This window comes from Staurois parvus, unplaced genomic scaffold (assembly GCF_062004578.1).
Source record: "Staurois parvus isolate SC_StPar_1 unplaced genomic scaffold, SC_StPar_1.0 ptg001045l, whole genome shotgun sequence".
NCBI lineage: Eukaryota > Metazoa > Chordata > Amphibia > Anura > Ranidae > Staurois > Staurois parvus.
This window is the reverse complement of record NW_028318841.1, coordinates 6,009,773-6,023,753: the sequence shown is the minus strand read 5'-3', so window position 1 is coordinate 6,023,753 and position 13,981 is coordinate 6,009,773. Positions and strand designations below refer to the sequence as shown.

At 46.2% G+C, this 13,981-nt stretch overlaps 1 protein-coding gene across 1 annotated transcript in view; it reads right to left on the bottom strand.

Moving 5' to 3' along the window:
• Window positions 1–13,981, bottom strand: part of LOC149440937 (sodium- and chloride-dependent neutral and basic amino acid transporter B(0+)-like) — a 44,313-nt gene that overhangs the window by 3,643 nt on the left and 26,689 nt on the right. Inside the window, exons 10-12 of the mRNA XM_089657970.1 lie at window positions 3,669–3,787; window positions 2,532–2,631; window positions 131–240 (exon numbers count right to left, since the gene is read on the bottom strand). Of these exons, the coding sequence (XP_089514096.1) occupies window positions 131–240; window positions 2,532–2,631; window positions 3,669–3,787 (329 nt within the window). The remainder of the gene's footprint in view (window positions 1–130; window positions 241–2,531; window positions 2,632–3,668; window positions 3,788–13,981) is intronic.

The following is a 13,981-nucleotide window of genomic DNA, read 5'->3' as shown; positions in this document are numbered from 1 at the left end:
TACACAAATAAATGTATGACAGAAATTACCCCTGCCCATCATGCAGTGATCATTTTATTTCAAGATGTTGCTCAATATATGACTGCACTCTATTGTTGTTATAATTAGATAGAGCCATAATAGAACTTACTGCTAATAATACTGGGGATACAAAATACCAGCATACTCTCCACCACAGCCAGAATATCCAGTGCTTCTTCCCAAGCATCATCTCTATATCCAGGATAACTCTATTGCCACCTATTAAAATTAACAGTAATAACATATGTCACCCTCGTCAAATGTATGATGTGCAAAGATTAATCTTACAATAAAATACAGGTAAAATGATAATGTAATGTATTTTGGATTAATATTTTTACTCTTACGTAAAAGTTAATTTTGATGTCACTTACAATTTTACACGCTTGCCATTTTGTATTGTTATTATCGTAATAAAACAGGCGGGTTTTCTATTTTTTAGCTAACTGCTCATAAAATATCCCGTTGGACAGCTATGGCTGAGAGTATAGTACACACAACAGACACTAACGTACACTTGACTTAACTCATCACTTCTTGCAGAGCAGGGTAGTTAAAGAGTGTTATGCACCTTTAGCTTTAACTGAGATTTTAGAATATGAACTGTAAAGTGAGATATCCAAAAAATGACAGCTACTAAAAGGGGTTGATTTACTAAAACTGGAGAGTGCAAACTTTGGTACAGTTCTGCATAGAAACCAATCAGATTCCATATGTTTTTTTGTTAAAACGTAATTGAACAAGCTGAAGTTAGAGGCTGATTTGCTACCATGCACAGCTGCACCAGATTTTGCACCCTGTAGTTTTAGTAAATTAACCCCACAGGATTAGCAGCTGTATTGATTGATCGTAGTATGTTGTAATGTACATACAGTGTGTAAAATAATTATTTGATCCCCTGCAGATTTTGTACGTTTGCCCACTTACAAAGAAATTAAGGGTCTATAATTTTTTTTATCATAGGTGCATTTTAAATGATAGAGACCGAAATCCAGAAAAAACACATAATACAAATGTTATAAATTTAGTTGCAATTCAGTGAGTAAAATAAGTATTTGATCCCCTACCAAACAACAATAATTCTGGCTCCCACAGACTTTGTTCTCATATGGTACATAGGTTAGTCCTGTCAATTAAAGAAGGTGCTCCTAACGACAGCTTGTTATGTGTATAAAAGACACCTGTCCACAGAGTCTCTTTCTTCCATTCAAACCCCCCCATCATGGGCAAATGCCCAAAGAGCTGTCACAGGATGTTGGAGACAAGATTGTAGACCTGCACAAGGCTGGACTGGGCTATAAGACCATCAGCAAGAAGCCTGGCCAGAAGGAGAAAACTGTTGGCGTAATTATTCGCAAATGGAAGAAATACAAAATAACCATCAATCGCCCTTGGTCTGGAGCTCCATACATGATTTCACCTCATGGGGTAAGGATGATCAGGAGAAAAGTGAGGGATCAGCCCAGAACTGCATGGGAGGAGCTTGTGAATGATCTCAAGGCACTTGGGAGCACAGTCACCAAACAAACCATTGTTAACACAATATACCACCATGGATTGAAATCATGCAGCACCCGCAAGGTCCCCCTCCTCAAGAAGGCACATGTACAGACCTGTCTGAACTTTGCCAAAGAACATCTAAATGATTCAGAGAATGATTGGGAGAAAGTGTTGTGGTCATATCAGACCAAAATTGAGCTCTTTGGCATTAACTCAACTCGCGGAGTTTGGAGGAAGAAAGATGCTGACTATGACCCTCAGAATGCCATCCCTACAGTTGAGTTGGAAATATTATGCTTTGGGGATGTTTCTCTGCTAAAGGTATAGGCCGACATTGCCACATTGAGGGGCCAATGGACGGGGCCATGTATTGTAAAATCTTGGACTAGCACCTTCTTCCCTCAGCCAGAACACTGGAGACGGGTCATGGATGGGTCTTCCAGCATGACAATGACCCTAAACATACCTCCAAGACAACAAAGGAGTGGCTCAGGAAGAAGCACATTAAGGTCATGGAGTGGCCTAGCCAGTCTCCAGAACTTAATCCTACAGAAAATTTATGGAAGGAGCTGAAACTTCGAGTTACCAAGCAACAGACAAGAAACCTTAAGGATTTAAAAAAGATCTGTAAAGAAGAGTGGACCAAAATCCCTCCTTAAATGTGTGTAAACCTAGTAACAGGACAACAAGAAACGCCTTACCTCTGTGCATGCCAACAAGGGTTTCTCCACCAAGTACTAAGTCATGTTTTGCTTGGGAATCAAATACTTATTTTACTCATTGAACTACAACTCAATTTATAACACTTGTATCATGTGTTATTTCTGGATTTTTGGTTGATATTCTGTCTCTATCATTTAAAATACACCTATAATAAGCATTATAGACCCTTATTTTATTTGTAATTGGGTAAACCTAGAAAATCTTCAGGGAATTAAATAATTATTTTCCCCAGTGTATGGCTAGTGCACTGCCTCACTACGGGTTTACGAACATTTTAAAGTACATACCATATATCCAGATCACAGCTACCAGCTCCAAAACAGCGGCAAACAGAAGAGCCCATCCACCACAAAATGAGTCAATGAGGTTTACCCAATATATTCCTGCCTGTAGAGATAATCTGTTAAATGTTTGTCTGCGATTTTTAGTACACCATGTTATAGAGCTTTTGATTTATTTAAAGCTTTCATTTTTTTGCTTCTATTTTCTACCAGGAATTTATAGATACATATAGTTACATAGTTAGTCTGGCTGAAAAAAGACAAAATTCCATCCAGTTCAACGATAAAAAAAAAAAAAGTTATACAAATTCCTTCTTTATCCCCTGAGAGGCAATTGGTTATTCCCTGGATCAACTTTACCTATACATGTTAGTAACCAGTTAATTCTGTGTATCCAAGAAAGAATCCAGGCCTTTTTTAAAGCAATCCACTGAGCTGGTGATATAGGAATTCAATAGGGAAATAAGTTAATATTCTCTCTCAACATTTTAAAGTCACCTGAAACATATAAGTGTCAGTTTTTGGTAGATGACGGACAATTAAACCATCTAATTGCTTTTTTATAGTTGTTGGGAAAGCCAAAGCTGGCAGACTCATGTTTGAAATCACAAGTTGGCAGACCTATGGAAGTCATTGCCTGGGGTTTTGCTCCTTGAATTAATTTTTTAATTTAATTTATACTATGTTCTTAAAAATAGAAGTGGAATCACCTAAAAAGGAAAACCCAACATTCCAAGGTAGGAGGTAAATTGGTAGGTAGGAGGAAATTGACCCATTGATTAACTAAAATAAGGATGCTGTTAAATCTTTCCAAATATAAGATAAAAGGACACCCCAGTCTATCCCAGCCATACCCATGTTTGTAAAGCCATTCCTATTAAGTAAGACAATCCTAGGGAAACATTGATTAAGGATTAATGATTAAGGATTAATGCATCAAGAAAAATGCTGTTTCAACATTTTCACTTACATTTAATCATTTAGATCTTTTTTATATGTGATGTTTTTGATAGGAAAAATCCACAATTTCAAGAAGAAAGGAATAATTTACAGTGTTTCCAGTTTTCCTGGTCTTACTAATCATGAAGAATATTTAAATGTATTTATTTTAAGGCATATAGCAACAATCAGGAAAAGGTTTACCTGTGTAACACACGGGAGCCCCAATAAAAATAACACAGCGCATATAGCAGTTGTCAATGGAATCCTCATTTTTTTCATTACTTTTGGGAAAACATCTTGTATTGTTGTTGTAAGAGTTTCTATAAGGAAATAAACAAAAGTAAGTAGAATAAACATACATGGCCATATCCAAACAATAAGCCAATGTTATGTATAGTCTATGTTTTTACATATTTTGCACTGGAGTCACGGCTATCCTGGGACTCCCTCTCCTCATTGACTGAGACACTAGCGGGAGCCATTGGCTCCCACTTCTATTAATCACAGCCAGTGAACCAATGAGAAGAGAGAGGGGGAGGGGCTGAGCCATGGCTCTGTGTGTGAATGGTCACAAGGAGCAGTGGGTGCCCCCATAGCAAGCTGCTTGCTGTGGGGGCAGCTGACAGGAGGGAGGGGCCAGGAGCGCCGGCGGGAGACCCAAGAAGAAGAGGATCTGGGCTGCTCTGTGCAAAACCACTACACAGCAGGTAAGTATAGACACGTTTGTTATTTTTAGAAAAAAAGTTAAGCCTTTAGTATCGCTTTAAATATATTTTAGGCACGTATTAGTTTTGTGTTTTCATCTGAAAGATTCATAGAAACATAGAAAGGTGACAGCACAAAAACATTCAGTGGTCCATTGAGTCTGCTGGGGTTTTTTTTCGGGGGGGTGTTTGTTTTTTTTTGTTAACTTAGGTTTTTGGTTTAACTGCAATTACCTAATCATTGACCCCTTCGCCCCACCCCACCCCCCTTTTTTTTTTTTCTCTCTTCCCCTCCCCTTTACGACGTTACTTTTCACATTTCTCTTCAATCGACGCTCCCTTCTCTTCTCTCTCTTCTCTTTAACTCACACCTGTCTCATATCTTAAATAATCATATTTTCCATAAGGAACAGAGCATCTATTCACATACAGGTGTGACTATTCTTTAGGAATAGTAACCTACATTTTCCAGATATGGACACATAGGGCATACATGCCTTCAGATGATATTTTTGCCTTGCGCTCCATTGTCCTGTTATCTGAGAACTTCCTACCCAGTGGATCATTGTTCATTATAGTTATCTAATTTTCCTATTATAATCATTATATCTACTGATTTGTATTATTCATTTGTTATATTATGATATTTTGCCTCGAGATGAATCGCACTTCAAACAAACATCTTATGACCCGCCTGCGTTACGGGAGAACATGCAAGATGTCTATGCGCGGACTGTGATCCGTATCTGTATATGACTTGATATGCCTTTCATATTTCAATAAAATACTTTTTTGGGAAAAAAAAAACAACTTAGTTTTATCTGTGTATGAATCTATGCTTGTCCCAAGCATGCTTGAAGCTTTTTACTGTTTACTGGCTCACTACCTCCCCTGGAAGTTTATTCCAAGCATTTATTTATTTCAGGTACTTACATAGTGCTGTCAATTTACGCAGTGCTTTACATATATATTATACACTCACATCAGTCCCTAACCCTCAAGGGGTGTACAATCTAAGGTCCCTAACTTACATTCATACATACACATACTAGGGCCAATTTAGACAGGATATAATTAACTTACCAGCATGTCTTTGGAGTTATCATGTACCTGGTGATGGAGGCCAATGGAGAGAGGGCTTCCCTTGTGGCTAAGTTCCGGACTCCCCTGGGAGTGGGACAGTGGGAGTAAGGCCCAAAGTTGCACAGGTCGCCTGTAGGAGTGCTGGTTGGTTGTCCACTCAGAAGCACAGCTGATAGGTCTGCAGATACCGGAGTTAGGTCTGCAGACAGGAGGCGCCTGTGCATGGTATGCAAGCCCTTCCGGGATTTGGATGTTTACTGGGTAGTCGGTTCAAGCCAAGGTCAGGTACCAGGTTGGAATCAGAGCGGATGTAATCAGGAGGGAAAGCCGAGGTCATTCACAGAGGAGCGAGAGAGAGAGTATCCGTAAGCCAAGCCGAGGTCAGATCTGGGGTAAATCAGAGTAGACAGGTCCAGGAGCAAGTGGGGTCGGTAACAGGATATCACAAGTCAGAATCGCAGGAAACAGAAATCAGGAATAGGGTGCTAGAGATCATCCAGCAATTGGAGGAAGTGATGAGCCTCCTTATAAAGGCCGTCTGGCACCAGACTGAGGCTGATGTGTACTTTTGCGGCCATGTAGAGTACTGGCAGAAATGCCAGATCTTCCAGAACTTCTGCCGAGGACAGGACCCTGACAGGAGTGTGGGAGGAAACCAGCATACCTGGAGGAAAACCATGCAGGCACAGGGAGAACAAGCAAACTTCAGGCAGGTGGTGCTGTGGTTGGGATTCAAACCAACGAACCTAGTACTGCTGGTGGAAGTGCTAACCATTTAGCCACTGTGCAGCCCACAACTACTCTTTCATTAACATACTATAGTACTTTCTGAGATTTGTTTTGAACTTTTCTCCAGTTAGTTTAAGGTCATGTCCTCGTGTTCTTGATGTTGGTTTTGTGTTTAAAATACTGCCCTCCTGAACCTTATTCATCCCCTTGATGTATTTAAAGGTTTCAATCATGTCTCCCCTTTCCTTTCTTTCCTCCAGCCTGTACATGTTAGGTTCCTGAAGCCACTCTTGAAATGTTTTATCCCCCAGACCTTTCACCATTTTTGTTACCCATCTCTGGACTCGTTCTATACTATCAATATCTTTTTGTAAGTGAGGTCTCCAGAACTGGACACAGTATTCTAAATGAGGTCTCACTAAAGATCTATATAGGTGAATCAGAACCTCCTTCCTCCTGCTGGTGACCCCTCTAGTGATGCATCCTAGAATTCTATTCACTTTCCCCACTGCCTGGTCACACTGTTTGCTCATTTTGCAATCATCTGAAATAGGTACCCCCAAGTCCTTTTCATTTGAAGTGCCAACACTGTACCCCCAAGGTTGTACTCTGTCAAGGGATTATTTTTCCCTAGGTGCATTATTTTACATTTAGAAACATTGAACTACAATTTTCACTTTTTTGACCAATCTTCCAGCAATGCCAAATCATGTTCCATGTTACAGACACCTCCAGGGATATCAACCCTATTACACACCTTTGTGTCATCAGCAAAAAGACATACCTTACCCAACAAACCTTTAGTTATATCACTTACATATGCATTACACAGAACAGGATCTAGTACAGTGCCTTGTGGTACACCACTAGTGACTGGTCTCTGTTCCTATTCACTCAATGAAGATGAATCCAAAACTTCACAAATGTCACCAGAGCAAGAGGAGAGGGGAAAGCTGTTCCAGGAACAACTGGAATCTACCCCCAGTTTGTTTCTTTCTTCCTTTTGTGTCTCTGGAAGAGGATATGAGGATAAATGTCCCCAAGACATACATAAAAAACCAACAGAGGTTCTAAAACCAGAAACAAAAGATTTGCCAAAGGTTTAATTGTATTCAATAATAAATGGTCTTAAAATGTGACATTAAATCCAAGGTTAGGCATAGTCATATGTCTGTGCACAGCTTTTACAACAATTTAAAACAGTACAAACTAATGAACATGTTAATCCTCTGATCTGTTTGAGAAGGTCAGCTGACATGAATATTTTCCTACAAATTAGAAAATCTCTGTAAAAAAAGGGTATTTTTCCTCCCAGGCTCTGTCTGGTGGGAATGTGAGTTTAGCTCTTACCTGTTGGATAGGTGCAGCATGGTGTGGCGGGCAGTAAACACACAGAGTCCCAATTTGCCAAACACTGTGTATTGCAGAAATAGTACATACAGTACAAACAAACCCAGTGGGGAGGCTCACCCAACCAGGGCACTTACAACAGTTCAGTGCAGAGACAGTGGTGTGTAGATTCCGAGCTGCCACAAGGAGCGGAGTCTAACCCGATGGGGAAGCTTCCTGAGATGTTCTACATAGTCCCTACTTATTCCTTACTCCTGGGAACCTTTCCCTATCACTAGTGCTGTCCCTGTCAGATGGGTGACCTGTCCTTACACTAGTCAATCACATAAAGTGCACAAAAACCCAGGGGCAGAGACTTAAATAGACTCTGCTTGACCCAAGATGGCCACCAGGGTCACATGGGCCCAACCGGATCACTGTCCTAAGTCATAGGGAAACCCAGTTTCTCTCAACTCCCTCTCCCAGCTGCATTGGAGCTAGAGTCGAGTGCCACCTGCAGTGGAGAATACAAACTGTACCTACCTACATACTTCCCAGGTTTGAGAGCTGAGGAGGATGTGATCACAAAGACAGGTCTTTCCTAGGGCAAGAGATTTGATCCAATAAATATAAGTTGGCCTGTGATAGGGCTGATAAATTAGAAGGTGGCTACCAGTAAGAAGCACCCTCAGAGGAGTTGGCTTTGTTAAAGAATGTCCAGGCGAGCTTAGGTGGAGCTGCTCTAAGGTGGACATTGCATAGAGAGCCCAGAACTCACTTCTGTAAGGTATTTGTGGCTGCTTGGTCTGAAGATTACTTCCTATTGGGAGGCTGCTACTGCAGTATCTTTAGCTAGCAATAGAGGTACTTAAAACATCGATTGTCACTGGGAGGCTGCTACTGAAGAATTTAGGGCCACCACTTAGTTGTTCTTAACTGATCTACTTTATTTGTAACTGGCAGGCTGCCACTAAAGCACTACAGGTGTCATGAACTTTGATATTACTGGGAGGCTGCTACTAGAAAAAACTAGGGCCACCAGCCATTTTTTTCTGGCCTTATATATATTTTAATGGTTAGGGCATCCTGTGCCCCTTAGGGTATCCTGTGTCCTTAACCCTCTCTCTCCCTAGACATTCAAGCCAACAGGACAAGTGTCAGGCTCCACCCAACGGGATCTCTAGTGGTCCACGGCACGGGGTTTCCCAGGGCGCGGAGTCTAAGTCCCAGTCTGCCTTTTCACCAGGGCCCCTGATGGTGGGGATGGACTTGGTGCAAGACTGAAACCAGGTCGCGTTCCTGGGCACCCCCGGCGGTGGCAGAGGGGTCCCGCTGGGGGTATGTGCCCGGGTTGAGCCTGCTGTGAAGGGGATGACAGATCCTGATCCGAGCGGGATGGATGGGATGACAGATCCCGATCCGAGCGGGATGGATGGGCAACTGTCAGGAGTGGACAAGGTCAGACTAGCCGGGTCGGAATTGTGCGGGCAGCGTGGTACAGGGGGAGTAAGCGGAGAATAGTCGGGGTCACAAGCCAGGTTCAACAGGTAGCGGGCAACGAGGTACCGAGGGTCAGGCAGAAGGATGGTCAGGGACGAGCCGGGGTCAGAGCAGGAGAAGGTAAGCATAAGTCAGAACAGGCAGAGTTTGGCAACTAGGAAGCGTACTTACAGGACTGGAACAAGACCTTGCGGCAACCTGGAGATGCACAGGGCAGCTTTAAATAGAGCGCCCTGTTCTCCCATTGGTGCGGCCGCGATCGCTACTGCGCATGCGCGGCCGCCGCCGCGATCGCCGAGGATTCGGCGCTCGCCGGCTGGGACGGATCGGCAGTCTGCGCATGCGCGCACCGCCGAGGACCCGGGATCCCTGACATTGCCCCCCCCCCTACGGGCAGCCTCCGGATGCCCAACCGACCCCTACGCAACGGCTGGTTCCGAAAAAATTCCCGCACAAGCCTTGGGGCGTGCACATTTTGGGCCGGCTCCCATGAATTTTCCTCCGCCCCATATCCTTTCCATTTAACCAGAAACTGAGTTTGGCCCCCCCTCTTCCTACACTCTAAGATAGCTTCAACTTCAAATTCCTCCTCCCCATCCACGTTTACCGCCTCCAGTGGTTTAGACCTTCGATCCGGGAAGGGATCTGGAGTTGCTGGTTTCAACAGGGACACATGGAAGACCGGATGAACCTTCATAGACTCGGGCAGTGCCAGTTCATATGCCACTTCGTTGATCCTACGTTTGACCCGAAAAGGCCCCAAAAATTTGGGAGCCAATTTCTTTGAAGGGCAGGACATTTTTAAATTCGCGGTGGACAGCCAAACCTGGTCCTCCGGCCGCAAACTCAATTCCCCCCTTCTTTTCCTATCAAATGCCCTCTTATTGTCATTCTGGGCCCTTGCCATTGCTTCCTGCAATACCTTGCTATTGGCCGACAGAAAGGTCAGCATATCCTGCGTGGCTGGGACTGCGACCTCCGGGATTAGATCAGGCAGGAAAACAGGGTGGAACCCGTAGTTCGCGAAAAACGGGGACTGTTTAGTCGCAGAGTGGCTTGCATTGTTATATGCGAACTCCGCAAGCGGCAGGAGAGTAAACCAGTCATCTTGGAGGAAGGTGGTATAGCACCTGAGGTACTGCTCTAGGGTCTGGTTTGTACGCTCCGTCTGGCCATTGGTCTGTGGGTGATAGGCTGAAGAGAACGATAACTTAATACCCAGGGTTTCGCATAGAGCTCTCCAGAACCTGGACGTAAACTGAACCCCTCTGTCAGATACAATATCCCTGGGAATTCCGTGGAGTCTTACCACTTCCTTAATAAATACCCGTGCTGTCTCAAGGGCCGTAGGTGTGTCCTTTAGAGGTACAAAATGGGCCATTTTGGACAGGCGGTCGACAATCACGAAGATTGCAGTGTGGTCCTGAGAGGGTGGAAGTTCCACGATAAAATCAATGGAAATCATGGTCCATGGCCTGTCGGGTATGGGTAATGGGCGCAAGAGACCCCAAGCTTTGTTCCTGGTGGGTTTGTTTCTCTGACAAACGGGACAAGTCTTTATGTAGGTTTTGCACTCTCTGGCCATATTAGGCCACCAGAAGGTACGCTGCAGCAGTTCCAAGGTCTTACGTACCCCAAAGTGCCCGGCCAGCGGGTGATCGTGGCAGTATCCTAATACCAAGGTACGGGCCTCCTCAGGGACCACAATCAGATCCTCCTTCCAGAAAAGTCCTTCCCTATTTAATAGGGGGACACCGGGTGGGCCTTGCATCCCTACGGACGCGGTCTGCAGTTGCGAATGGAGCTCCGATTGGAGGGCTAGGAAATTCCCTGGGGTCAGGATAGTGTCTGGCCTGGGATTCTCCTCGGGATCCCCAAACATGCGGGAGAGTGCGTCTGGTTTTGTGTTCTTAGACCCTGGCCTATAGGTTATGTGGAAAAAGAACCGTGAAAAGAACAGCGCCCACCTGGCTTGACGTGGCCTCAAACGTTTAGCTGTCCTCAGATATTCTAAGTTTTTATGATCCGTAAAAATCAATATTGGGTGTACCGCTCCCTCTAACAAGTATCTCCATTCCTCTAGTGCCACCTTGATTGCCAAGAGCTCCCGATCCCCGATATCATAATTCCTTTCCGCAGGAGTTAGTTTCCTGGAGAAGAAAGCCACCGGGTGCATGAGCTCTTTGATGCCCTTCCTCTGGGACAGGATCGCCCCGACCGCATTCTCGGATGCGTCCACCTCCAAGACATATGGCAAGGACGAATCAGGGTGGCTCAAAATAGGAGCTGCCGTAAACAACTCCTTTAAGGCTTCGAAAGCCCTCTGTGCCTCAGGTGTCCATTGGAAGCGAACCCCCTGCCTGGTCAGCTGGGTGATCGGGGACACTAGGCCTGAAAAGTTCTTAATGAACTTTCTGTAAAAGTTAGCAAAGCCGATGAAGCGTTGGACCGCTTTCTTGTCGGTGGGCGCTGGCCAATCTAAAATGGCCGAAACCTTTTGGGGATCCATGGCTATTCCCATGGGAGAGATGGTTAGACCCAGAAACGAAATACTACTTTGTTCAAAGCAGCATTTGTCTGCCTTGGCATATAAGCTGTGTTGGCGGAGCCGTTCCAACACGCGCCTCACGTGACCTCTATGGTCCTCCAAGGTTGGGGAAAAAACAAGGATATCGTCTAGGTATACGATGACGAAGATATCTAGGTAGTCCCTGAACACATCGTTTATGAAATGCTGGAAGGTGGCCGGGGCGTTGCATAGGCCGAAGGGCATAACCAAATATTCATAGTGCCCGAATCTGGTACGGAATGCTGTCTTCCACTCGTCCCCCTCTCTGATACGGACTAAATTATAGGCACCTCTCAAGTCTAGTTTAGTGAAGACAGATGCAGACTTCAGCCTCTGAAAAAGTTCGGGGACCAGTGGTAGCGGGTAACGGTTTTTTACTGTGACCTTATTCAAGTCCCGGTAATCTACGCAGGGCCGGAGGGACTTGTCCTTTTTCTCCACAAAGAAAATGCCCGCCCCGGCTGGTGACGTGGAGGGTCTAATAAACCCCTTATGGAGGTTTTCATCTATATATTCCTTTAGCACCCCTAACTCCCGTTTGGACAAGGGGAATATCCGCCCAAATGGGATTTCCGACCCTGGGAGGAGATCAATTGGGCAGTCATAAGCTCGGTGCGGGGGGAGAGAGTCCGCCCCCCGCTTGCTAAACACATCCAGAAAATTATGGTAGACTGAAGGAATGACTCGCGCCAGCTCCGCATCTGTCTCTAGACACAACACGGTCGGCGGTATCGGGGAGATCTTAGGGAGGCAGTGCTGCTGGCAGTATGTGGAGAGGAACTGGATAGAACCCGCTTTCCAGTCCACCTGGGGATTATGGGCACGTAACCACGGGAGCCCCAAAATAATGGGAAATAATGGGGATGCTATGGCGTCCAACCGAAGGAGTTCCTCGTGATGGGTCGATACGGTAGTACGGATAGGTGGGGTCTCGTGGTCCACCACCCCTGACTTAATGCGTGACCCATCTGCTAGAAAAATATTCAATCCCACCTCCTTGGTTTGTAGAGGAATTTGTTGCTGAACTGCAAAGTCTAAATCTATGAAGCAACTACACGCCCCAGAATCCACAATAGCCGTGGTCACTACTGTTCTCCCTGGTAGCTGAAGTGACACAGGTACCGCTAGGTAACTAGTGTTGCCCACACTGTTGGAAGATACCGTAGAGAAAATAGCGGAGCACTTACCCCTCTTGGCTGGACAGGTACATACCATATGGCCTGCTCCCCCACAGTAGAGGCAGAGATGGTAGGTAAGACGCCTCTGGCGTTCCTTGGGTGTTAGTGTCGGCCGGATTCTTCCCGATGGACCGGTCTCGGGTGTATCCATAGCATCCTGATTCTGGCTTGCCGGCTGGAACAGGGTTGAAGCCTGAGGAGGTGTTCCCGTTGGGCCTCGTCCTTGGTTGCACCTTTCCTGCCTGCGCTCCCGCAACCAGCGGTCAATTTGTATAGTCAAAGCTATTAAGGCCTCCAAAGTGCTAGGTATGTCTATTCGGGCCAATTCGTCCTTCAGGGATTCAGCTAACCCTACGCGGAACTGGTGGTGCAGAGCCGCCTCGTTCCATTGGCAGTCACTACGCCAACGCCTGAAGTCGGCGGCATACTCCTCCACTGTTCGGTGACCCTGCCTGAGCGTATATAGGGCCCTCTCGGCCGTTGCGGTGCGCAGGGGGTCGTCATACAAGAGGGCCATAGCCTCAAAAAATACCGTTACCGACTTTAACAGGGGGTCTCGATTCTCTCGGAGCCGGTGGGCCCAGTCCTGGGGTCCTCCCTGTAGTAGGGAAATAATGAACCCTACCCTCACCGATTCGGAGGAAAAGGTCCGGGGCTGGAGGTCAAAGTATAACTGACAGGAGTTACGAAAGGCCCTGAATCTCCCTTGGTCTCCAGAAAAACGTTCCGGTGTGGGGACACGGGGTTCTGGTGCGGGTAACAACCCCGGTGTCTCCCTAGTGGGTTCCCCAGGCCCCCTGGTAGAGGTAGCTAAAGTCTGCATGCGACTCTCCAATTCCGTATAACCCTCCTGTAGGCCCCTAATTCCCAGTGTAAAGGTCTCCATCTGTTGGCAGATGTCGTCCAGAGGGGAAGTTCCCCTTCCAGGCTCAGTCAAGGCCGCAAGGTACTGTCAGGCTCCACCCAACGGGATCTCTAGTGGTCCACGGCACGGGGTTTCCCAGGGCGCGGAGTCTAAGTCCCAGTCTGCCTTTTCACCAGGGCCCCTGATGGTGGGGATGGACTTGGTGCAAGACTGAAACCAGGTCGCGTTCCTGGGCACCCCCGGCGGCGGCAGAGGGGTCCCGCTGGGGGTATGTGCCCGGGTTGAGCCTGCTGTGAAGGGGATGACAGATCCTGATCCGAGCGGGATGGATGGGATGACAGATCCCGATCCGAGCGGGATGGATGGGCAACTGTCAGGAGTGGACGAGGTCAGACTAGCCGGGTCGGAATTGTGCGGGCAGCGTGGTACAGGGGGAGTAAGCGGAGAATAGTCGGGGTCACAAGCCAGGTTCAACAGGTAGCGGGCAACGAGGTACCGAGGGTCAGGCAGAAGGATGGTCAGGGACGAGCCGGGGTCAGAGCAGGAGAAGGTAAGCA